This window comes from Vanellus vanellus, assembly GCF_965231255.1.
Source record: "Vanellus vanellus genome assembly, chromosome: 1".
NCBI classification, from domain to species: Eukaryota; Metazoa; Chordata; class Aves; order Charadriiformes; family Charadriidae; genus Vanellus; species Vanellus vanellus.
Window position 1 is genome coordinate 41,318,812 of NC_138905.1, and position 26,939 is coordinate 41,345,750.

The following is a 26,939-nucleotide window of genomic DNA, read 5'->3' on the forward strand; positions in this document are numbered from 1 at the left end:
TTCTGTAGACTGCTGACCCGAAGCTTACAACACAATTAAATAAATTGCGTCAGAGTAATTTCTAGACCTTTATAACCAGGTGACCTATAATATTTTTATTTCTCCCCAAAAGTGCGCCTATGGAATCAGTACTATGAAGGGCGATAGGGGGCAGGAGTTTACTTGCAGAGACAAACTTAAAATAGTACCAATGCATTAAGAAAAAAAAAAAATAAATCCTTAAAGCAATTCTAAAATATTTTTCTGTGAGGTGAGCAGTATTACAGAATACCCGGTGGTGTGCTCTGGGACCCACCAAATGATCAGATGTATTGGTAATGTATTTTGATGCTTAATGGAATTGCAACTTTGCAATCAACCTGGAAATCTAAAGTAACCCATGTGTAGCTTGAAAGACTGGAATCTAGAATGACCGGGGAGGATATTTTCAGCTGTTTTCTTACATTGGTTAAAGTTTAAGTGCTGCTGATGCATTCAGAATAGTTTTATCACTGCATGCAGTTACTCTTTAAAAAAAAAAAAAAAAAAATCAATAACTTGTATTCTACATTCAAAGACCTCATTCGATTGGTTCACAATATTCATTGCATGAGGAAAGAACAGTATCTGTCCCTCAGGATCCCAGTAAAAGCAAACCCAGAAAAATTTTGGCCAAGCTGAGCACTGAGGCAAGCTGAACTCCTCTTCTCTCTCGTAGTTTAGCCTCCCTTTTTAGGACTGCCCTTGGGCGCTTGCTCCATTTTAAAGGCTAGCCAGAAGAAAGCTGCATTTCAGCGTGTACCAAAGTGCTTTCTTGGAATCAATTATAAAAACACGGCAACCATAAACACATGCTGACCTGCTTCCTTCCAGTCCTCGTTCAGTGACAGTTCGGGCTCAATCAGAATTTAGGCTGAGGAATTTCACAGTGATTCTGTTTGTAGAAGCTTGTTATTGGCTTTGCAGATCATTCTTCTTGAAGGATTGTTGCAAGCTGTATCTCCCTCAGCTGTTAAATTTCGGCCACGTTCCTTTAAAAATCGTCCATTTTATACTTATCCAGGACGTTTGGCAAGTCACTGATTCCTAAGGTGATTTGATCGGGAAGGTGATGATAAAAGTGCACATATCCTTACAATAACTCGGGGAGTCCATAGGAGGGCATGACTGGTTATGGGGGAGCCGACATTCACATACTCATATGGTGTCTACAGCACCCAAAAATGGGCCTGAGGCAGGTGACGGTAAAGCACGACAAATGCTGGTGCACAAGGAGGGACCGTCTAGCATAGCTAAATCAGGAGACCCACAAGGGCACATAACCGTATTCTTTCCCTGTAAAGTGGGAAACGGGATACTGAAAGAAACGAAAGAGTGCGGGATGTTTATAACGCTTTGCAAAACACACTAAGCTCTGTCTGCATTGACGTCCGCTACCCCAAGTCTAAATGTGTATTGTAGAGTTAAATGGACAAAGAGATTGCCCGCAGATTTCTTGAAAAAAAAATGTGTTTCAAAATAAATGTTAACGGTAATAAACCCTTGCTGTGCCCACTATCGTGCTCCTTGTGTTTTTTCAGTGAAAAGGTGCTTCAACTAGCAGATAAGACACGATCTAGGTGTAGAAATGTTGGCTCCTAACACAATCTGGAGTTTCCACAAATTCTTCTTCTCCCCCTGAGACTAACTTCTTACCACTAATTGATTCCAATTAGGCAGCTTTAAGTGCAATTATTCAGTGAAGGAAACAAACAGTATTATATCTATGGTCTGCACCCCACTACTAACAACATGGCATTATTGAACCTGTGGAATTGAAACGGCTCATGCTTGGAAAAAAACCACCTTCAAGAAGCTGTGTTTAAAAACACGGAGAAAAAAAAACCTTTGTAAAGAAATTGAAATACGCTTTAACTAAAACTTGCTAGTGGCGAATGAGGACACTTGTTTTCCTTCTAAATTGCTGCTGAAATGAGGAAAAAGAAATGAATGGAAGAGAAAGAAAAATCAGTTGCTGAATAGACGTGAATAAATATGAAAACAGAACATCTGGGGGAAATAATGCATTTCAGCCACCTAATTTGGAAATTCAAAATATTTAATTCTCATATGAAAGCAGATATTTTTATCCTAAAACTTGAGATAGAAAATGTTGGCTTTTGAGTAAAAAATGTGTTACGATTTAGGAGGGTAGTACTGAATAGTTTCAAAAGGATGGAAATAAAAAGGAAGGAAATTTCACAGCAAAGGACGGTGATGGTGCGATTTCAAAGCTCAGGGTGAATGGGAAGCAGCGGGTGGTCACTAGGGCTGGGTGGTACATAGGCAACACTCTATTGATGCCTCCTCAGATGTTCCTTCCAACTTCAAAGGTGACCAAAAAGAGGTGATGATGAGAGAGAAAGGAGGGAGGAAGAGAAGAGGATCCAGATTACTGGGGAGCCTGTCTGTCCTGTGATAAACTTCCAGCTTCTCATTAGATAAGACTTTACCCACAGCATAGAGCAGCACCATGCCCCTTCCTCTTGTGTCTATTCCTTTACAAAAGAAAAAAATAACACTTGTCCAAGATGAAGCTGTATCTAGTCATCTGGCCGTCTCTAATTATAAACTAAAGATAAATACTGCTTAATTCTACCAGTCTCAAGTAAGAAAGCAAGCGATTTGTACAGGTGGCATGAGCGTGAAGGAGCAGAGGAGAACGATGGAAGGAAAGTTCCTTTTCTTGGTATGTTTAAGCCAGCACAAATCACCCTGTGTCAGCTTGTTTTACAATCTAGTGTTTTGGCTGTTTCGGCTTTTAATTAGAAAGTCTTTCCCTTAGCATTTTCTTAGCAGCAATTTTTAAACTAAACAGAAGGTGTATTCCCCAGTGCCATATGTTAAACCTGACATGTTACTGAAAACGTCTTCTGGGAAAAAAAAACAAAAAACAAAACCACAACAAAATCCAAAACCCACTAAAGGTAGGACCGCTGTCCCAATCTGCTCCCTTTGGCCCACTTGCAAGCCTCAGGAGGACACAGTGGTCCCCTGTTAGGCAGTGACACTTCTTGGGGGAGTTGGTCATAACTTGCAGCGAATAGTACATAATACTTTGGGAGGTCACCTTATTGATGTGCTTTGACCAACGTGTTAGTAGGCTATGACGTGTAGTCCATTTTAGCACCTAAACAGAAGAGCTATGGGTATCCTTGACTTTGAAGTACTCAAGAAGAATCCAACTACAACCACAGAAATGCCTGACTGAGGCTGAAAGGGTTGGTGGAGCACTGGCTGATGTGGGCTCACTCAGTCTTTTGGACTGGATGGACATTTTCTGATCCCTCTACCATGTTTTTTTTGTTTGTTTGTTTGTTTTGTTGTTTGGGTTTTGTTTTTTTTTTTTTTTTGTGTGAGTGGGGTCAGTATGATAAAGTCTGTCTGTAAACCTTTGATCGATCCAGATGAATGAAGGATGGATCACTCGGGTTAAAAAGCAGAACAAGTTAGGCAGCCTCCAAAAGCTGTAATATGCCGATCCCCTGTTTGGATGAACTGTACCCAGCTGCATGATATACAATAAGGTTGCTCATTTATAGAGCTTTTCTTCCAAGACTGTAAAGCACCAGTGTGAATACTGAGAGGTGTTTGTGTGCAATCTTAACGTAACATAAACTGCAGCTTTATGGGGGTCCCTCATCAGCTCTTTGCTGGCTCCAGTATAAGCTGGTATAGAATTGGAAACTGTGCTGTCTGAAGTTTATCCATGTTTCTTCTGACACTTGCCTAGAGAGGGCCATCTCCATAGCAATTCAGTTAAGGTGAGACATGCTCTTTTATTTTGTATGAGTAACTGAAACCCTATCCTATAAGCTCATAAAACGTGATTGCATACAAGATGTTGATAGCCTAGGGGAAGTTCTGAACAACTGGGAGTCATTATCAGGATTTTGCTGAAAAAATGATCCATGATCTGATGTATTTTCCAACAGCCTTTGCAGAAACACCAAAGGTGTTGCAATACCCATGTAATCCATGTGTACGTTTATAACTGTGGACAAATGAAAACCCAGGAATTTTTCCCAGATGTACACAAATTGTTTCTTGGGAGCCCCATGCCTTTCTAATGTCTCATCAAAATGGCTATATATAACAATCTGTACACAGAACTACTTGCAGAGAGTAGCATTTGAGAACAAATTAATAAGTTAATACTTCCCTTGACCTGCATCTGGTCAAGCTACATTTTAGAAACCCATCATTACTAATATGAAGAAGAGGTTAATCTAGTAATATGCAGTTTTAGAATGATGGATGAGTCGCAGCACACGAGCTATTTAACACTGTACCTAGCAGCACCTTCTTATTGTAAGTCTCCAGACCGACAGCCCAAGGAGGGGTAAAGGGGGGGTTGCACACCTCTTGATGCTTTGTTTGAGTAATGGGACCAAAGTTGGAGGTGAATATGAACAGCCTTAACTCCCGTCACTCATGCCTTGCTCCAGTATTTTGACTCTGCTATTTCAATTTGGCTTAAGAGGAATTAGCCTCATGGCTTCTTACAAGCACGCACTTTAAATCTTTTACATACCCTCTCCAGTACTGACCCTTCAATTTATAGACTAATATTGTCAAAGCTGAGTTGTGTGACTGACTGCCTCAGCTGGTTTTGGAAGATCTCAGCCTGGAGAGTTACGTATTTGTTATTTGTATATCAAGAAGGCCAGAAAGATGTTCCTGTGCTGTCACACACAGCTGTATATCCTTCTTCAACAGTGGCAGAGCTGGTTAGCCCGACCGCCTGGCACTTACCACTTTGCTGAGAAGACTTCAAAAAAACCTTAACCTGTGAAACTTGTAACTATTCGATTTTATTTAATGAAAAATCTGATTAAAAATATTTATAAATGACACTCAAACTGTTCCACCATATTCCAGGCTACTTCTATTCTTGAAGCGCATCTTTGCCTGAATGTCTCCCTGTGCTGCTGATGGGAACAAACGTAACTTAAAAACCATTGCAGAAAGTGATAGAGGGAAACACTGCCTATTTTACTAATGCCTGATACCGACAGCCTGCATACAAAATCTTAAAAGCACTCAGGCGCTTCTTTTGTGCCCACTTTTAAAGGGTTTAATGAAACATATAGAAACTGACATTTCAAACCTGTAGCTTTGGATGTTATTTTTCAGTGTCAGTTTGTTTCTTTTTTTTCCAAATCACATAGCAATAGTTTTCTACCTTTCCGCCTCAACTTCAGTCAACAAATAACGAAGGCTATTTTCAGGTAATAAAATGTTTCTGTTCTTTGGCCTGTTATAAGAGGTGAGAAGCCAAATAACGCCGCAGTAAATATGTGGGAATGCTAGTTGCAGAGCAAAATCTTAGTCCTCCTAGGACATATAAACACAATTAGCAAGTGTATCACCATATTTATGATTAAGAATAGTTAAGATTACAAGCCTTTGTTAAACTGTGCTGCAAGATAAAAACGAAGGCTCAATTCCTTCCAGGGAAACCAGACCTATATATAATCCTTACATAGGAGTATATAACGAAACTGGTAAACTCCTTACACTTAAACTGGTATCCCTCAGACTTAAAGTGGTTTGAATATCAGAAAATGATCATTCGTATTCTGCAACAGCACACAAAGTCAGATAGCATTTCTAGAAGATGTAGATTCAGGGAAAACAGAGATTAGGCATTCCTTCGGGAAGTAAAATGGCTAATATATCACATGAAACTCTGCAGATTTGCTTTGTTTATGAGTAGTGTAGGGCTTGATTTTTATTTTTTTTCTTTTTTATTCACTATGGAAAGTAAGGCCCTTATTCTGCAAATTGTTATGTATGCATTTAACTTGACGTACAGCATGTATTCCTGTAGATTCCACAAGACTGAATGCCGTGGAGCAACACATCTGCAACTGCTTACAAGATTGGAACTAAAGAGGTTCAAAAGAGAAAATGAACCGAGCTAGTTTTTGAAGTACGCAAGCACAATAAAGGGAACAGGGATGCTTTCACACGTTCCCCGCTGTGTATATTAATTCTGCGTTTCTGCAGTCCCTATATGTAAAAGTTTGAGGGCAGGTGGACAAAGCGGGCTCAGATTCCAGTAACTCAGGTTTCCACACCGGGGTTCACTCCTAGGACTGTTCAAGCCACGCGTTGGTGTATTACCCCAGGCAGCATTTAACGCATCCTCGAACCCCTCCAGCCGAGAAGAGGGGTCCGCTCCGGCAGGAGGGAGAGCAGGAGCGCGGAGGCTGCTCTGGGCGCCGCGGAGTACCCGCAGGGGGATTTCTGAAAGTCCCAGCCAACACTTACAGAGTGATTTTCTTTTTTCTCGGCATATTAATCCTATCGATTTAAGTGGGAGTATTTATCCTTTTTCTTTCTGGCTCCATCCCCGCGTTAGTATGACAGCGCTATTGTCGTCCAAACGCGTAGTCGGCGGCTCTTTATTAAGTCTATATAAACACGACACAGCACCGGCGTTCAATATTTATGTGGGGAGGACACTCACATGCGTATAAGCCCGGGAAGTCCTGCGGCTCGGAGGCTGTGCAGCCCGGCAGCCGCCCCGTCCCCGGCGCAGCCCGGCTCTCGCCCTCCGCCCGCCTCGACCGGGGCTCCCGCCGCCGCCGCCGCCGCCTCAGCGACCTCCCCCGGAGCCGCCGCGTGTGACACACCGGAGAAAAGCCTCCCTCGTCCCCGCGTCGCCCCCGCCTCCCGCCCCCGCCCGCTCCCCCGGGGCGCCGCCGTCACCGCCGGCAGCCGGAGCAGCCGCTGAAGCCGAGGGGCGGCGGGGCTTGCCCGCCTCTCCCCCCTTCCCATCCCTTCCCGCGCCTCTCCCCGGTGCCTATATATAGCCGCCTCTGCCCGAGCCAGCCGGGAGAGTGTTCTGTACCTGCAGGAGACAGAAAAGACAAAAATAAGAGAGGAGCCGCGAGGAGTGACTCTCCGGAGCCGGCCCCGCCAGGAGGAGGAGAAGGAAGGACGGGCCCAGCGCCGCTGTCCGGTGCCGCCGCCCCCGGTGCCGGGCGAACCCCGCGGGGGCGGCCCGGGGCGCGCATGGCTCGGGCGCTGCCGGGGCCGGGCGCGGAGCCCGACCCCGGTCCAGGCGGGTCGGGGCGCGGGGGGAGAAGATCTCTCTGCGGGCGGCGGCGCTAGCCAGGGGGAGGAACGGGGGGTGGGTGGGGGCCCGGGGCGGCAGAGCCCTCCCCCTTGGCTCCGGGGTGCGCTCGGCGGCATGTGCTGAAGTGCCCCGCGGAAGCCGCACAAGTTGACTGCGCGGCGCAGAGCCGGTGGCCGGACGGCGGGGAGCGCCCACCGCCGCCGGCTCCTGCCTGAGCCCGTCCCGTCCCGTCCCGTCCCCCCCCGCCCGGGGGCCGCTCCCCCCGCGGGGCTGCCGGCCGACAGGGTGATGCGGTTCGTCGGGGAGTGAGAAGCGTCTCGTCATCGTCCCGTCCCCCCCCCCCCCCCCGGGGCCGAGGGCCCCCCCGCCTCGAAGCCTCCCATGTCTTCGGGGTCCCCTCGGGGGGCGGCGGCCCCGCGGGAGGCGGGGGCAGCGCTGCCGTGATGGCCCTGGAGGAGAAGCGGGAGAAGCGCCCGCCCGTCACCCCCATGATGATCGAGGAGGAGGCCGCCCTGCGGAACGGCAGCCGGGGGGGGCTGCCGCCGGGCCCTTGGGCCGAGGCGGCGGGGCCGAGACCCCGCACCACGGAGCGGCACATCGCCGTGCACAAGCGCCTGGTGCTGGGCTTCGCCGTCTCCATCCTGGCGCTGCTGGCGGTGACCATGATCGCCGTGGTGCTCAGCGTCCGCTTCGAGGAGTGCGGCACCGCCGCCGCCGCCGACGGCCCGCCGCGGGCCGGCGGCAACGGGAGCCTCTCGGGGGCGGCCCGGCAGCCACCCGGCGTGGGGCAACCCCCCGGCCGGCCGGAGGAGGAGGAGGCGGCACGGGGCGGGGAGGCGACGGCGGAGGAAAAGGAGGAGGAGGAGGAGGAGGAGGAGGAGTGGCAGCGGCGGCGGGAGCTGCCGCCCTGGGCCCGGCCGCGGCTGCCGCGGCACCTGCGGCCGCTGCACTACAACCTGATGCTGAGCGCCTTCATGGAGAACTTCACCTTCAGCGGGGAGGTGAACGTGCAGCTGGAGGTGCGGAACGCCAGCCGCTACATCGTGCTGCACGCCCACCGCATGCACATCGAGGCGGTGCGGGTGGCCGAGGACAAGCTGGCCGGCGGCGTGCGGGTGGCCCGCTCCTTCCTCTACCCCCAGACCCAGGTCTTCGTCGTCGTCCTCAACCGCAGCCTGGAGGTGCAGCGGAGTTACAACCTCAAGATCCTCTACAACGCCCTCATCGAGAACGAGCTGCTGGGCTTCTTCCGCAGCTCCTACGTCCTCCACGGCGAGAGAAGGTAGCGGAGCGGCCGCGGCGCCTCAACTCCACTCGGGCACAAAGTTGGCGGCTTCCCCCCCCACCTCCGCCCGCCCCATCCCCCGCCGCAGCCCCACGCCGAACTTCGGGCGGGGCAGCGCTAGGACCCGGCGGGCCGCCGCGCCGCCAGGCGGGGGAGGCCGCGGGCTCCGCGCCGCCCGACACCGGCGGTTCGGCGGAGCGCTGAGGGGCGCGAGGCCCGGCCGGCGGCCGCGGAGGGGGGTGGTGGTGGTGGATTTCGGGTGGGGAGCGGCCGCCGGGACGCCCGGCCGGTCGGTGGGCGCAGGCCGGGCCTCGCCTCCATCCGCCGCCTGCCTCGCCGGGGGTCCCCTCCGCCGTCCGGCCCCGCTCCTGAGGGCTGGCGCTGGGGAGGCGGAGCTGCGGAGGCTCTCGGGGGACGGCGAGCCCGTCCCCGCTCCGCCCCGCCGGCCCGGCGTCCGAGGAGCGGCCGGAGGCGGTCGGCCGAGGCTGAGGGGGCGTGTGGGAGCGAGCGGGGGCGGGCGGAGCTGCCTCGGTCGGGTCGGGCCGGGCCGGGCCGTGGCGGGGTTAGCCGGGGCCGCCGCCAGGTGAACGGAGCGCTCCGCCGGCGCGGCCCGCCTCGGCCCGGGGCGGGGGGGGGGGGTGGTGGTGGTGGTGGTGGTGGTGGGGAGGCTGCGAGGCTTGCGGCCGCCTCGTCGGGAAGGTGCCCCTGCGCAGTTTGGAAACAGACGGTGGTAACGAGCGAACTTCCAGCGGTGACAGGAGTAAAACACAGCGCCCGCTCTGCCCCTGTCCGGGCAATGCCGGAACGGAGACTCCGCGTCTGCTTTAATAAGCAGTCCCTGCGTGTCCGGCCACCCCGTGTGGCCGAGCCTTGCCGGGTGACAAACAGCAGCCCGTAGGGGAGCGGGAGGTCTCCGCTGTCTGTGTTTTTACTTCGTTACTTGCGGCAGGAGGCGGCGGGGTGTGATTTCCCCGTACCGGGAATAGGCGTACGCCACCTGCTGTAGCGGGGTCGCTGCGGGCTTACACCCCGCGACGGGGCGGACCGGCTCCCAGCTGTCATGCAGAGCAAGGTTCCATGTTCATCTGTATTTACTCTTCTTACTGCAGCCCTTGGGTGCCTGTCGAGGTCCTTGTCGCGATAGGCAGGCTCACCGTGGAGGCCCCTGTCCAGGCAGTTACAGAGGCTTTTCTTTTTTTTTTTTTTTTTTTTTTAACGTAGTTTTCTCTTCTAACCACAATCAGGCTTTGCAATACAAAAGATGGGGTAGGCTTTTTGACAGTTCTGACATGGTTTATCATTTCAGAATGAGTTTCTTTTTAAGCTGTCCTTTCTTGAAACATTCGTGCAGTGACAGGTTCTCTCTCCCTGAATCTGACTGGTTCGTAGTGCGAAGCCAAGAGTTTATAGTCGAAAGCACTGGGCAAAAAAAGTAAGTCAGACAGAAAAAGAGCGCTCACCAACTCAAATCAACAGTCCCTGTATTAAAACATATTTTTGTTACTATGATTACTCACGATTTTAAACAGCCCGATGTTAGAACTGCAAGCAGGATTGAAGTTAAGTTTGTGCAATTTGTCATCCTAGTGGAATAAAATGGAAATTTGGAAAAGCGTGGTTGTATGAAAAGATGCAGATAAATTGCCTTTTATCACTGAGGAGTTGAATGAGTGGGGTAATTGGGAGTTCTTGCACACCTGTATGGAAGTGGGCAAATCAGAAGACAAAATACTGCTGACAGCAGGGGTTATAATTCGCTTTACAAACACACGAAATTATTTAGGTAGTTATTATTCTTGTGTATTTAAACTTTGTGTAGGAATAATTGATCTGTCAAATAAGTGTTGCAGTGACGTTTCTCCAGAGTTACTGTATTGCACTTCAATACTGATGTCCCAGTTATGATTTAAAAAACAACAACAATAAAAGGCACATTAACTTTTTGAGTCATCAAGCTAGCTTAAGACATGGAGTGAAAGGTGACGGTAAAATGTGTTTCCCAGTACTCTTTGTGTAACTATTGATACACAAGTTGTTTGTTTTTAATACACTTGAATATAGTCATATTGGGTGAGATCCTTACTTTGTGTAAGGGAGCATTGTTGTATTGAAATCAGTGGCATTTTTTTCTTTACACCAGCTCACTTATATTTCTTGCAGTAAAATGTTGTTTTTAAAACTGTAGTCAGTGCGTGGTTAGAGTTTCAGGTGTTAAATAGAAGTGGTGTTTTGCCTTTTCAACTTACAGGCTTAACAACTCACTGTAGTATGAAGTAAATAATGCACACTCTAAACCAGGGAACGTCATTGTTCAGAGCGTGCTCTTGCAGTGTAGCAATTTGCATTTTGATGAATAACTCACTTTTAATGTAATACATATAACCATTTGTAGTCCTTAAACATGGAAGGCTTCTGCTATGATAGATAGACAGACTTCTGCCATGCTCTGAGAGACCTTGATGTTCCAGCAGGACTTTAGCTTTTTGACATCTTTATTTTCAATTAAAATACAGCAACATCGTTGGAGTAGCAGTTGCTATAAAAGGGTCTAAACCATCATTTTTCACTCTTGTTGTATATGAGGAGTGAATAACTGGCTAACTGTGAGGCTTCATAAACATAGGAATGCCTTCACTTTATAATTTTTTTCATAAAGTTCGGTCATTTTCTGTGGTCTTCACAGGTGAAAGGCATAAATCAGCCTGAAATGTTGATAACCACATAAAAGTATTTTCTTACCGAAATCTTTGCTGCGTTAATTGAAATGTAAAATGCAAGTGATATGCTGCAAATTTACTTTGCATTATGTGCCAGAATTTACTGGCAGTAATCAACTAACTTTTAATACAGAGCTACTGGAGAGTACCATAAGAATATGTACGCATAATTTTAATGAACATCAAACTGGCATAAGTGAAAAGGGGAAAAAGGAGTTCTTACATTGTGCAGACAAAACAAACAGACGTATTCTTCCATCTTATAACAACTAAGATGTCAAAATAGATAGGTTGTTGAGGAAACACATGTCTTCCTTTAACAGATGAGGTGGAATTAAAACACCTGCAAATTACTGCCGTGGGTATGCTGAGAAGACAGGCTGCAAGGCTGTCATTCCCAGAAGTACAACTTTTTATGGTGATATTTTGTGGCATTGGAGATAAAAATGTCAGTGCCCACAAAGATGCATAGAGAGGTGGATGAAATACTTAGCCTGCTCTTCACTTTTGGCACACTGTAGAAGTTTTGCTCTAACAGAGAGAGAAATAGATAAACATAGACAATGTTTTGGTTTTGTGGTTTGTTTTGGTGTGTGTGTGTTTTTTTTTTTTTTTTTTAAAGGGTTTAGTCTTTGGGAAGCAGGTTTTAACTTTTTGTTTTGCTTTATGGCACAACAAACAAATCGATGTTTGATAGTAATGCATGTTATAAATATCACTGTTATTGGTAGTTGATGTATTTTTAGTATGAAATATTGACTGCCTAGTGTTTTCCCAGTTATGGGTATGTGGATACATCTGTCTATCTGTGAGAATACAGAAGATGCAGAGCTTACCAGGTTTTATTGGTGAAGGGATTGTTTTGATGGCCTAACACATAACAAATATTAAAAGATTACTGATAGGATCTCTGAGAAGTGTGTGTGTGGGAGCTTCCTTACTTAGAGAGTGTCAGAATATATACAGTATTCCCTAAGTATGCATTTACATGTGTGCCTGAGCTCATTAAAATTGTTAATTGTAGAGGAAAGTTCATCATTCTTGCTTTATTAATAACCGGCCAGTACAGTTTTCCATGCTCACTTGCAGCTTCTGTTGGTATCTGTAGCTGTTTAGAGTGTGCTTAGAATGCAGAATCAGGTCCACTTGAAATACTTTGTATATAAATTAAGTTGCTTTGCTTCATTTAATTGGCTGATTTGGCTTTGTTGCACTAGTGCAAATCTACTGATAATATGGAATTTTGTTGGATTAACACTGGAATACCTGACACCAACTTTTTACCTTATATTTAGCAACCTTATGCAGAATTATGATTTTAGTAATGCATGTTTTATAATGAGACAAGAAAAATGTGACATGATGAATTCCTTCAATAATTACTAGCTAAATAAGGCTTTTTATTTTAGACAAAAGATCAAGGGTAACTGCTTCAGAGGTGGAAAAAATTGTCAAGTTTTTTTTAAAAAATAGCCTTATTTGAAAGAGGTGTTAATGTAACTGGAAAACATATATCTAGTTCTATCAGGCATGGATGCAGTATAGCAAGGTAGAAGTGTAATGTTTCAAGAAGTTTGTTTCTTCATTGTTTTTTATAAACTAATGCTCCAAAATATATATAAACCCCAAGAAGTTTTGGAAGTTAGGTATTTTATTTTCCTTATGGGCTACCTATTTTTTTCTCCCTTGGCGTTAGAGAATATCGTATTGCAGAATAATGCTTATAGGCTTATTAATAATAGGTGCCACCATTTTCATTATATCAAATTTATCCACCCATCCTCTTCCCTCAGAAGAATAACAGATGATTAGTCAACCTCTAAAATTCTGATAAATGTTTACCTGGTATCTAAAATTGCATGGTTATTTCCACTGATGGAACCTTGGAGAGTGAGACATAAATCAATACCACTCAAAAAGCCTACATATGTGCTACCTTTACAGTTATGTAGTTGGCTCATAGTCATTTTCTGATCCTGCATGCTTCCAGAAACTATTCTTATCGAACCCCATAATTCAACCTTTTAAGCGTATCTTCTTGTTTCTGCAAAGAGATCATTGCACGTGGGTTTTCTCCAAATGTGTAAATATAAGTCTTTACCCAGAAAGGTTCCTATTCTTTATCTGGATTAAAATCTCTTTAGTTCCAAAAAAACAGTTACAAAGTTTATTGTCAAACTAAAGCCTTCCCATTCTCTACAGTGGCATAATAAACGTCTTTTCCTCCTTCACAGATCTTTTCATAATTTGACCTATTAACTGAGAACATCAATTTGTTCTCTATAAAATACACCAGAAAAGAAAAGCATGTGTAGAAGAAAAGTGAACTACTCTTTGCTTGTTTAATCATTTTCTTATATTTGTAATTCTATAAAGCTCACAGAATGGTTTTTTGGATTTGCACATTCACGGCAGTGCTGTATAGTAGTGTGTCTCAGACCTACGTGCAACCAGTACAGAAGTAATCAGCAATGGAAAACAATGACCCTCTTGAGAGCACTGTGCGGCCGCTATAAGTTCTTATGCTCAAAGAAAGGCAAAGTGCCCTGTCAGTTTCTCAGGGCAGAGTGAACTCCCTGAAGGCTGTTAAATCCCGGTTTGAACTGAGGACTGTGCTTGTTTTACATCGTATAACCGATATCGGCTAACTTTTTTTCACATATTGATGAACAAAACTGCTAGAACCTGAAGTTTGATGCAAGGCGAGGGATTATTTATTTAACGTCAGTGCGGTGTTTGCACATTTGTAGGAAACGTGTAGACCGTTACTTTATACCAATTGCGTTGCAGTACAGGTAGTAAGAAAGTGATAAAGCAGTGTTCAAACACTGTATACTTTGTACAGTTTGTGTGTGTCCCCCCCCCCCCTCCCCCCCCCCCAGACCACAGTAGTCAAGCAATGCCTTATTTGATACATCCATGAATCAAATGGTGCGCACAGTTAGTAATCACTTTGGTTTTTTTTGTTTGCTGCTTTTCCAGGTTTCTTGGTGTTACGCAGTTTTCTCCTACTCATGCCAGAAAAGCCTTTCCTTGTTTTGACGAGCCCATCTACAAGGCCACTTTCAAAATCAGCATCAGACATCAAGCAACTTACTTATCTTTGTCCAACATGCCAGTTGAAACTTCTGTTTTTGAAGAAGATGGATGGGTTACAGATCACTTTTCACAGACTCCTCTCATGTCCACATATTACCTAGCTTGGGCAGTGTGCAATTTTACATACCGGGAAACCGTCACCAAGAGTGGAGTAGTTGTAAGTATTTCTAATGTTGTATCAAATACATTTCATTATTTTGAAAACCCTCATATTTTGTAAGTGTTCATAACATCAAGTACTTAAAATATTTTCTTGATTAGCCTTCCTAAAATTTGCCAGTTTATTTAACGATAGCATGTATTGTTTGGGACTTTTTCTGAAGGTTTGTCAAACATTTTTTGGTTTGTCTAATGCTTTTTCTAACTGGTTAGCTTAGTAGGTGTGGTTGACTGATGAAATTTTAAGCTTTTAAGTATGCCATTTTGCTTCACCTTGATTTTCTTGGAAAGTTTTCTCTGTGTTTTCCTGTAGCCTTTTCAATAACAGTGTTCGCGGAACTATTTATTAAAAGAAAGCCATAATACTGGCAGGGTTTCCACTCTCCTTCCTTCAGTACTGACATGTTCTTTGGTGTGCTGTGTGCTAGCTCAGGAGGCTCATAAAGTAATTTCTATCTTATGACTTTGCAACCTATCAACTTCCTGCAGAGGTCCAGGGTGATGGAAGCACTAACTTTCTGGAGCCGTTGTTGCCAAATATGGCACGCTTCCAGGAGTTATGCCATGAAAAAAAGAGAGAAAAATCCTTTATTTATGCCAGTTTTGGTTTTGTTTACAAATATCAAGCTCAGAACTGTATAACAAGCCAAAACATATATGAGAAATGCTGTCAGCTTAATAAAATGTTTCACAGTGCTGTCATCTCGATTTTTGAGGTGAACATACAGAGAAACCCTTCCTTCTTAGTTACTGTTGATAACAAACCAGAGTTAGTTCTGGCAGCAGAGGGCTAGGTGGCAGTTTAAGCTGTGTGCCTGAGCAAAGGGGGTGTTTACCTTATGCTTCTTGAAATGCTCTATGACTTTGTGCTGTAGCCTGAGGGCATGAGAAAGGACTGCAGGTCTCTGTTCCATAGCTGGTAGCGTCAGGAAATGTCTCCATAACCACTTTTAGCTAGCCTCAGCATTGAGCTGCTGTGGAGGAAGCTGATCTCGCCTTCTCTGAGCCAAAGGCATTTTTTGCCTTCCTTGTGCCAGCCTTCAGCTCTATACAGCTGTACGATCTGACTGAAAACTGACCTGAAAAAATAAATTAAAATGTGGTAAGCTTTCAACTGAATTCGTTTTCTGATCCAGCTTTTTGTGTCACTGTACAGGTTCAGGTCTGTGCTAAATATGAGGGAGGGTGGACCCAGGACAGTTCTCTTCATTGGCATCCCTCATTTAGGCCACACTGAAGTGATCAGGAAATAAGTCTCGGTTTTGTCACTGGAACAGCTGGGTAGGGCACTGGGGCCTTTCACTCCTTTACAGCCCTTTCATGCAATGGCCAGCAGACCATGACACTACCCTCTGGCCCCATGAAAGTCAAGGAGAAAGCATGTCTAGGAAGTGGATCTCTGAGGTCCTTTAGCCTGTGAGTGTAAGGACGTGGGAACTGCTGGGACCATGCTTGCAGTCCTAGTTTTGGGTTTGTGGGGTTGGTTGTGTTTTGTTTTGGGTTGGTGTTTTTTTTTTTTTTTCCTAGGTTGTTTCTCTTTCAATTCAGTGAGTTGAGTTGGAAAAGGATCTCACTAGCGTCAAGGCAAAGAAGTATGGAGGGAGAAGCAGATGACTGTTTCTTTGTTTAATCTTTTGGTAGCAGCACAAGAGGGGTTCCTCTTGGGATGAGGAATTGGTTGCCTCCGGCTGTTGTAATAGTCATAGAATCATAGGATGGTTTGGGTTGGAAGGGGCCTTAAAGATCATCTAGTTCCGCCCCTCTGCCGTGGGCAGGGACACCTTCCACTAGACCAGGTTGCTTAAAGCCCCATCCAACCTTGTCTTAAACACCTCCAGAGATGGGGCATCCACAACTTCTCTGGTCAACTGTTCCAGTGTCTCACCACCCTCAGAGTAAAGAATTTCTTCCTAATATCTAATCTAAGTCTACCCTCTTTCAGTTTAAAACTGTTACCCCTTGTCCTGTCACTACACTCCCTGATAAAGAGGAGTGGCCTAGTAGAACAGGGAGAGATGTCAGGCCACTTCTTACTCCGTATCAACCAGTACCGAAACAGACTTCTATCCATGTAGGAGTTGATGATTTTCATTGTAATGTACTCCACTTGCTGAAGGATATAGTCTTAAGCTAAGAATGGCATGGTGGTGTTCAGCTTTAGAAAACACTGGTTACTCAATTGAGGTTCTCCTTTAACTATAATAGGATGGAAGTTTTTGGTGTATACTCTAGTAGGTAGGTCTAGTGTTCCCTGTGCTCTAAGAGAATGTAACACTTGCAAGTTTGTACTACATAATACTACCCTGTTATCTTTCTTTGCAATGTCCTAGACTCATCTGAGAAACAGCTGCAAGCAGTTCAGCTTCCAACATCAGTGAAAGCAAATACATGAAACATGGGGGATGGACCTCAGCACCATCAATTTGAAAGATAGAGCCTATTTCCTCTTTAATTCATTTTCTTGTAGTGTTATTCAGAGCTCAGACTTTTGCTGCTTGAGTACGTTTGATACCCTGGAGACAGAGGCAGACTCATGTCTTATAGACAGTCATTGGTAGCATTCTGCTGTTCTCGTGTTTAGCAAAATTGTTCTCAATACTTTAGGTTTATCACGAATCCGAAGAGAAAATCCAAGTAATTATTTGTTAGGAATTTGTGGCTACAAGAGCCTAATAGATATGCTTGAGCCTGCTGGCTCAGTACACGTAGGACATACATATATACGTATACTCCCATCAGCTTGACAGTACCACTATACGGAACTTTGCCAACAATTATGCAAATTAGTAGGGAATCTTCACAAGACTTGAAAACCAAAAGCCTACACAGATTGAGATAGTTTCTTATCCCATAAAATTGTTTCGTTAGTCTAGAGTTTTAGCTCTTGTTTTTTATAATGCCCCTATCACAGAGATATATTAATGCCTAGGAATACCAAAATAATTTACACTGAGTTATTGTTTAAATATGTCTTGCTATTTTTCGGTCCATTTGTGATCTGATCATCTTTAAACATTATTTAGTTTTGTTGAAAAAGTATCTTTTAAGGTATGAACTCATGGCAAACGCTTCAGTTCAGAGTTGTGCTCATTCAGATGACTTGCTGAGGTAATCCATCTTTGAGTCTTTTGTGTTTCAGTACCAGGAGTTCATGGACACTACTGGGTGAATTTGAAATTATCTGAATCCTGACACATGCAATTTTAAATTTCTCCGTTTCCTCTGAAACCACTTTTTCACTAAAATTTAGTTGCCTTCATATCCATGGCAATGGATGTAGATGTATGATAAAAGTAAGTTTGCTTCTAAAAATGAATGAATGTTCAGGAAAGTTAATCAAACCTCCATATTGAAGCATCTTCATAGGCCTTTTCTTGCATTGGGGAATCTTTCTTCAATCAAGGCAATGTATGTTGTATTTATTTTGTAGACATATAGTAGACACCTCAAAGACTTCAGCTTGAACATACTTTTGCTTTTGTTTTGGCACTTTCATGAACCTGGTTTTGGTTCATAAAACATTTTGTGGGGAGGGGGCTGTCCTTTCAAATTGTGACAGAATGCTAGTGATTGAAATCACCTCTCTTCCAGCTGACCAGTCTTACTAAAGTGCTATGGTCAAAGGTAGATAAACTGCCCAAGGAACAGGAGAAGCGGTGAGATCGAAAGCAGATTTGTTCCTCAAAAATGGGTAAATGCTAACTTTTCAGTTTTTCTCAAAGAATGACATTGACCTCAAAATTAATTTTAACCTAAGTGTGAGATTCAAATACAAATCAAGTTATAAATAGAAACTGACTTTTGGAAAGCTTAGGTATCCAATAAAAACAGTAATTTTTATATATCCTATATAATTCTTGCAGACATGAAGATGTTCTATATTTCATACACTGAAATTAGTTTGGAAAGGGGAATTAAGACAAGCAGCGGTTTTCTAGGAGCACAGCTCAGGGGATGTGAATCAACAGAATAACTCTTTAGTCTCCATATGGGTCTGATCTGAATCCTTTCCAGAGCAGGTAATTTAAAAGCAGAGTTGACTTTTTATATGCATTACAGATATACAATAGATTGTTCAGATTCACCTGGGATTACAGGAAATCACTGCAACTGCCTTTGCCTTTGGGCAGGGCCTTGATTCCTGTGGAAAGGACTTGTGGTGCAGTTGTCCATGGTGCTGCGGACTAGGGAGCAGTATAGTTCTACCAGGGTGGTGCCTGAGGTAACGCTGTATTGAGGGAGGAGGGATACCTTTACGAGCAGGTTTAGCTGATCTTTGTATGGCTCTAGCAGTTGTGCAAGCTGTAGTTGGTGAAAATCATGGGGTCCGTGTACTGTCGTCTTTGCATGGTACAGTAATCGCTTACCTTCACGTGCTTGCCTGCTTCTACTCATATGTTGTATTTCCTAATTGTACCTCTTGTGTATGTTCTTTTTCAGTAATTCTCAAAAGCAAAATATTGCTGGCTGGAGTGTAATGTCTGTTACATCATCTCTGTGTCTCTTTCCTTCATTGTTGTCTTTATCTGTGCTTTCAATCCACCAGGCCTTTTCCTACTATTGTTACTTTATTTTTCCACTGTCTGGATTTATTTTTACTGTACGTGTTTAGCTGTACTTCTTTTCTCCAAACCCCCTGTTTCGCATTCCTTTGTCAGGTGGATATGCCTTCTTATTGTCTCGTAAGTTATTTTAATTCTTTTTTTTTTTTTTTTCCCCTGCTAATTTTTTCTCTTTTCAGTTAGTGGAAGGAGTGAGCGCTCAGGGACAAAACAGAGTATATCAGTGGAGATGAATGCATTGCTGGAAAGAGATGTTTTGGGGAGATTCATCTTCTACCATTCTTCTCTTTTGCTGTGGATGGGATGTGGAGATAGCTGTGGAAATAAATTGTCAATTGGCAGCTTTAAAGTGTTTGGCTCTTGTCAGGGGGAGTATCTGCTAAAAAGAAAAAAAAAAAAAAAAAAAACAACAGAAAGTGCGTGGAAAGGAGTGGAGTCAGGAGGGACTGTGAGTGCAGGGGTTAGAAGAGCGAGTGCAGGCAGCACCAGAGCAGATGGGAGCGAGCAGCAGCGAAAGGAAGTGGCTATCTGGCTGGTTGGTGGTGAGTGGGAGGAGGAGTGCTGATGGAAGGCAGTGCTGAAAGAAGAATTTTGCGTGGTTGCACTTCTGCTACTCCCGCTGTTATTCCAAAATGGTTGGAGCATATGTTGCGGGACTGGCAGTGTGTGGGCCTGACCACAGCTTTGGGTAGGACCTCCGCTGGCTGGCTGAATCCATGCGCGTTACACTTTGAAGAGACCTCTACAACTGGGTCTTGGTTTCAGTTATATTAAACATTACTGTAGAGTCATCAGTGGCAAGTAATTACAGAGAAAGACCTTGAGGCTAAGAAGGATCTTATGAGAAGAGTCATACCACAATAAGCCCAACCCTTATTGTGCTGCTGTTGTTTTGTTATTACTTTATCTAAGATGTAATTAGAGATTACAAGCTCCTGGTTAGTAAAGATCTTAATTCAATACTTTACAGTGCAGTTAAGTCTTATCCTGGTCAATGAGGAGGAGCTGTAACAATCTGGCTAAAGGAAAATAAGATAATTACTGTTTCCATAGTGCTCTCTGGCTGGCAGAGAGCCTGCATAAATGTCCCAGTACTGAATTCTCTTTGGCTTGTGTTTGGGGGGCTCACTCAGTTTGGTTCAGCATCACACAAAAAGTCTCTTGATTCTGCACAAGTGAAAAATCACTTTGGCTCAGGAGAGGCTAGTGAACAGTGTCACATGAGCAGACTTGGGTCAGAATCAGTGCACATCCAACAGCTCGTGCTAGTTCACACCCAGCTCCACAAGACCACGGTTTTCATACTTGGCTTTAAGACAAGATGACTGGAGGTAGTGTAGTGCTTCTAGCAATCCATGAGATGTTGGAGAGCTGGGCTGGGCTTTCCCTCACCTGCAGTGTGGTGATCAGTCTGAGGAGACTGAAGAGCTGACTTTCATTAACAGTCTAAAAAAAAAAAAAATCAGGTTGAACAACTATTCAGAGTAACTTTTTCCCCAGTGGGTTCTGTCATTCAGCTGCTAGAAAAACCCAAAACCATCAGTTCTCTCTAAAATAACTCTGCACTTATTGTGCAGTTCAGGCTGTAGCTTTTAGAAAATTATTCTGTATTTGAAAAATGTATTAATATTTTTATGTAATAGCAGTAATGACCTCAAGAACAGGCATTTTCTGTCAGTTAATGACTACCTGGGTTAAAGGCCTGAGGCTCTGCCTTAGGCCCTCTCTTCAGCTGCTGGTTATTAACTGCCAGCAAAGTCTCTCCATCAGTTATTATTTATTAATCGGTATTGAAGCAATTATACACCAGATAATTCTTTGTGAGTGAGCAAATTGGTTACAGCAGAATGATTTAGCTGTCAAAAGTAGAATTAGTCCTCAGTTAAAATTAAGTTTTCTTCCTCTGCCACCTGAATTTAGTCCCACTCCAGAGCTGAGCTTTACTTTCTTAGCCCACCTATACCTGAAAAGTAACTTTTGCTAGCCCATCACTTACCACTGGGAGGCCACATGTGTATCTGATAAACAGATAGCAGCTAGTGCAGGAAGCACCAAGCTTATTTCTGAAGCCTGATGTGATGCAGACTCGTAACGTTTAATCTTTATATGTCCTGAAATGGTGCTCTGATAGTGATATGGTGATACCTATTCATTTTTGGTCTTCATTACAAATGTCCCACTCTTGCCTTCCCCAAAATAGCTTTCATCAAACAGTTAAGAATAAAATGCATGGCACAGAGTGTGTTGGGAGGTATGCAGTTATATTGAGCTAGAAAAGCGCACACACATGTGAACACGGATAGGTGTGTTTATGCTTTCTTTTGGTTGTATGAAACTATCTCTGTAGTAACAACAGAAAAGCTGGTTCTACAAGTACCTCTTATTTAGTTCAGTGCTTACTGCTGTGAATTGTTTTAGTTAAGTGGGGAACCGTAATATAATATACATTAGTAATCCAAAGAAATCGTAGCTTTTTCAGATTCACCGCATCAATATTTGTTTACCCATTCTGTTTCAGGTTTGTATATTGAAAATGACTTTTAGTTTATTAATTTTTAAATACTATAGCTACAAAATAGGCTACAAACAAACAAAAACCTATGTGATCAGCATCCATGCTAAACTGAATATGCCAGGGAATCTGTTAAAAACATAAATTGCAAACTTGCAATCCATTGCTATTGATTTCTGGTTGAATTTGCAAGTCGAATGCACTAGGAAAACACTGTACGTGTATTGTGCTTACTCCTTTAAAAAAATCCTCTCCGTCAGCACTTGTAGTATGTGCAGTATTTAAATGTGATATTTATTTTATTAACATAAACTCTGTGCAATGCACTCTGCAAATAATATTGAGTTGAAAGACTTGAGTTTGGGAACAATGTTTTGTTTTGGTTTTGCCTTGGAAGATCACCTGTAAGTATCTGGTGGCAATGGTGTACTGAACCATAATGTGTAGTAGCAAGAAGACTTTGTCAAAAAGCATAAATTTTTAATTTATGGCTAATTTGTAGCATATGGCTGGCTTGCAGTAACAGGGAGCAGAGAGAGAGGCAGCATCCGTGATTGCTGTTCTGACAAGCATCAGGCCAGGGTCTTGATTGCAATTCCGTATGTTCAAGAGCATTCCTTCATCTGGGGTCTCTTCTGGCTAATGAAAAGAAAGAAAAATCTGGGACTCTTGGCACTTTCCACTCCTTCCCTGCCATTTGCTCAGAGGAGAGTAGTGTGAAGGCCCTGCAGTTCCACTCATTTCCCACATTATAAGCAGGGAAAGGAGGGAGATGGAGGAGGAAAGACGCTTATTTCCATTTCCTTTTCCTTTCATGTACTAATGAGCATATGCTTAGGAGTATGTACTGCCACAATGTAACTCATGGTGAAGGCGAGCGGTGCTCTGCTTTCTATACTACATTCTTTCATGTCTCCTTGTGCCTCTTACGTTCTGCTGTCATATTTGACTTTGCTGACTTATTCGTTAAGGTCTCTGTCCTTGGCATCAGTATGAGTTCTGCTTTCTGAGATTCAAGGAAGTAGCAAGAGTCTATTAACATGTTTCCATAAGAGTCATGCTCTTGTTATAAAAGCAAAAATGAAGTGCCAACTAATCTGTAGGAGGTATCTCACCCCAGGACAATGTAAAGGTAAACACGTTCCTGCACCAACCTGAACATCCGTCAGTCAAACTGGTGTTATCCCGGATACCTACCATAGTAAATGTGCTCTGTGCAGTGAAAATGGATTACTGAGGCAGGTGGCTTAGTTGACATCTGGTTGAGTGACAGATACAGTATTCGTGAGGGAGGAGAGTGATGTGTACTTTATTTATTTATAGACCAGTCTCTCCTCCAGGGTTTAGGTAAGTTTTAATCATATTTTTCATACACGAACAAGAAATTTAGCCTGTTTGTTCCCAGTTTTTATAGCCAGTGGTGGGAAAGTAACCACGCTCTTTGGAGATTTGTAACTGTTGCCAGTCCAAACTCTCCCTTTCTGACAGTCAAATGTTTGTAACTTTCACCTTTTAGGCTTGCCTTTACCTCAGTTTTTTGTGCTGGAATACCTGCACAAATGCCATCTTATTTTTGCCTTTGTCCCAGTATTTCTTGCTGCTTGGAGTAGAGGAAAAGCTCTATGGTTTGTGGTGTTACCCCCATTTGTACTAGTAGAGTATGTAGTCTGTTTGTTTGATTTTTCTATGAAGGTGTCTGTAGGGTTAACAAGACTTTTTAATTCTTCCAGTGGGGTGCTTTCACACTTCAGGTGCCTCTTCTGAAGATTTTTTTTTTAATCAGATGCCAGAATAGCACACCTTCATAGCGTAAAAGTGATTTTTGCAGGATCCAGCCTGGCACAGGCTGACTTCACATGTCTGTCTCTGCTGCTTTTCAAGGGTATTGTTTGCACAGGGCAAACTCTACAGCCATGGGAATAGCAAAGGTGATTCTTGACCACCTTGCAGACGGTGGTCTCATTCTCGAGTTTATGCCATCTCGTAGTGGCTGGTGGGACTGCCCAAATGCTTGAGCCCAGCACGTGGCCCCATCCCCTGGCACCCCTCTCGTGCAGCGGGGTGGGGACAGATGGCAGAGAACCAGCCGCCCTGGCCTGGTTCTGCTGAACGATACCCCTAGGAGATCCTCCACTGCTCCTGCCTGGCAGCTTTCTGGCTGCTGCGTGCTGTTGAGACATAGCAAGAGCAGCCAGAGATGAGAACTGAGCCTGTTATCTTCTTATTTGGAACAGCATAATTTGAAAGCAGATTATGTTTCTCTTTGAAGGGTAAATGACCTAAAGTGTATTAAAAAAAGTTATCCCACAGTGGATTATCCTGAAAAATATTTAGCGATGCGTTTTGTTTCACAGCATGCAGTGGAGCTGTGTGGCAGTGTGGGACCAAACGAGACGACTAATACTTTATTTATTTGAAATGACTACAGTGGCAGAGGGGATAAGAAGCAAGTAGTTATTAGCATTCACTGGGGGTGCCTCTGGGGATACCCACACTTTCTTCCCTTTCACCCTCCCTTTCCTGAGACCAGCAGAACGTTTGGTGGTCACAGCAGCTTGGAACCTCAATTAAGAGTTTATATCCTCAGGATAGCAAGTAGTACCTTAGTTGATAAAGATAAAAGAAGAGGAAATAAAAGGTGGAGGAGATAAAAGAAGAAAGGAATAAAAGGTGGAGGAGGAAGAAGGGAAGTGGATTCCTATGGATTAATTTCAAAGAAAGAAATACACCTACTGAATCATTCGCATACCACATACGTGTTTCTTGTACTTCCTCAGTCCTGTAGCTAATTAAATCGCAGTCCGTGGTTGAACAACAGTACATCAGGCTGTGTTTCATTTTGTTGAAAAGTGTTCCTATATGTTTAAAATTTGATAATGCTGTTTTGGAATAAGTTCATTGTTACCCTTTAAATACCATGGGAAAAAAAGGGAGACGTTGATACCTGGTGAGAAAGTTTGATAGTTTTTTCTCACCTGTGTAATTCAGATAGAAGCCCAAATCTGTATGTTGGAATGTCAATGAGGGATAACATGTACTGCTTCATTTACAGTCATATGTATAAATGCATATGCATTCATAAAATAAATACTATTATTTCTGGCCAGCGCTGTGTCAGAGAAGATATAAGCTTCCCTTCCCCCCCCCCCCCCCTCCAGTCTAAGGGAATAATTCTCCTCATTTTACTGAAGTTTTGCTAACTGCTTTCGGATGATGGAAAGGGGCTGACGCCCAAACTTGGTTTTCTTCTCTTCATTAACCTTTGTTTCTTTATTTCTTAGCAACTCCATATGTTTAAAATGTGTTAAATATGCAGTTCTAGAGTAAGAGAACAGTGTGATCACAGGGAATATCTATGTTTTAGCCCACAGTACTTTTACTATATCACCTTTCTGTGATAAGCACCAGCAAAGGTAGTAGTAGCATTCTGCCCTTATTTGCAAGCCTCCTATCATCCCATGCTCAAGTTTTATTCATGCAAATATTTGTCCATCTACTTGCACAGAGAGTATGCATCTGTGATGCATATAAAGTGTATGTTTGCCTTTGTGCTTGAATTTAAAAACTCTTGCTGTTCTAGGACCTATTGGGAAAGGAATGTATATTATTTCTTCTCTATTCTCTGTTTCTTTTGAAGGAGTATGTAGCAGGGGTTTCTTCTGGAGCCTCAGACCTTCTTCAGTTTGAGGTTTAGTTAGGGGGTTGTGATTCTTAGTATGCTTTATTGTGATCAGCTGTTTTACCCATGAAATGCGGGGTGGTGTTTCCTCTTTGTGTTTGGTTTAAAAAAAAAGATACCCACAAGGTTGTACTTTACTTCCCTTGGAGCTCTTTAATGTTTATTCTTGAGCCAAGATCATTTGGTGTGAACTGGAAATTTAGGCAGTAAACATGAGTAGTTCTAAAATTACGTTGCAGTCACCTGCTGACCCTGACAATCAGTTTTTAAAAAGTTTTAATATGCGGAGGATTAAGAAATAGAGTAGACTCTATTAAGTTTTCTACTTAAATATATTTCACTGTGGATGGGGATAGCAATGAGTATATTAAAGTTAATAGGCCCCAAGATAGTAGAACGATGAATTCACTGGGAGTATGATATCTTGGCGCAGAAAAAGAAAGTTTGAAACTTTTCCTGGTGTCTCTGTATCGCTTGGCTTGTGATGATCCACAGAGGACTGGTCATTCAGAATTGCTGTGGCAAGTATTGTGTAATTTGTCTGCCAAGTCAAGTTACATTAACTTCTGGCCACAGGAAACGTGAGACATACAGAGGAGAGATATGTTGGTAGCTTAGACTTAAGAACCTACTGCAAACCTTCTCAAAAGTGATGTGGAAAGCATGAAGAGGCTTGAGAAAGTGAAAGGAGATGAAGGCCGCCTTTCAGAAAGCTTGGGACTCCTTTCTGTGAAACAACTTTGAAACGCCTAACTAGCTTGTATGTGAGAGCTGCTTGAGCAGCAGAAAAAGTTCAGTGAAAGCATAATTTAGGTATGGAAATGAAGGCTTGTAATTTGCATGGTTACAATAGGGCATATTATAACATTTGTCTTTACTACAAAATACTTTGATGAGTCACATATGACTAGGAATGATTACACTACCATGAAGTATTGTAAGGATAAAAAGGATCAGTGAATCATAGTGCAGCTGGTAGCGTAGAGTTGCCTGGTTTTATAATTCTGTTATTCAGGGGTTGGTGGCTAAGAAGAAATATCCTAAGTACTGTTTCATATGTACGTATGTGCTTTAGCAGCATATAAAGTATTTAAATACATTTAATTATAAAGTCTATTCCCTAACTGAACTCACCAGTACAATGATACCTTGCAGTACTTACATGAGGAAGTCCAGAAAAGAACAAAACTGATTCCCCTGCAGAATCTATCTGCTCCGAAAGATGCTTCCTCTCAAATGCAGAGATTTACTGATGCTAGGATATTTTCATGAAGCTGAACTACTGTAACAGCTATGATGAACATTTACAAATTGAAGTGCTTTTCCATATTTATTGTGCTCTGTCACCTGAACTTGAGCAAGCTTCCCCCGACCTACCAACTCTTAACCACAGATTTTCATATAATTTTCTTTCTTCTTCAGTGGCTGCTTTGTGGCATCTAGTAATTTCAGACTCACTGTCTTTCAAGTCCAAGGACTTCTGTGTTTTTCATTCAGCAGACCAAGTTCAAATAATGTTGCTGAACCATGGGTTGCAGTTTAGGGTTGTATGTAATGCAGTGCAGCTGAGAGCTGCTGCTGGGCAGAGTTGTTCACCCCACCCTCACCTGCACACTTTTGCTATATCATTTCTGTCAGGTCTAGTGATCTGTGGCTGAACAGCGAGCCTGTTCACTGCAATAATCCAAAGAGAAACTAATGAAAGAAGTTAATAACCTTTTGACTGAAGCTTCTTACCCAATGTGTCATTGGTTAGTCCTTGGATCTAACTAACTTGGGAGGAGGAGGAAATGTGTGACTGTCCTTTTTAGTGATATGCTA

General features: G+C 43.6%; 1 protein-coding gene across 1 annotated transcript in view; it reads left to right on the forward strand.

The window, feature by feature from the left end:
• Nucleotides 1-7,548: 7,548 nt before the first annotated feature.
• TRHDE (thyrotropin releasing hormone degrading enzyme) overlaps nt 7,549-26,939 on the forward strand; it is a gene marked incomplete at both ends in the record, with an annotated part of 216,780 nt that continues 197,389 nt past the window's right edge. The window contains 2 exons of the mRNA XM_082497583.1: nt 7,549-8,387; nt 14,090-14,363. Coding sequence (XP_082353709.1) covers nt 7,549-8,387; nt 14,090-14,363 — 1,113 coding nt within the window. The remainder of the gene's footprint in view (nt 8,388-14,089; nt 14,364-26,939) is intronic.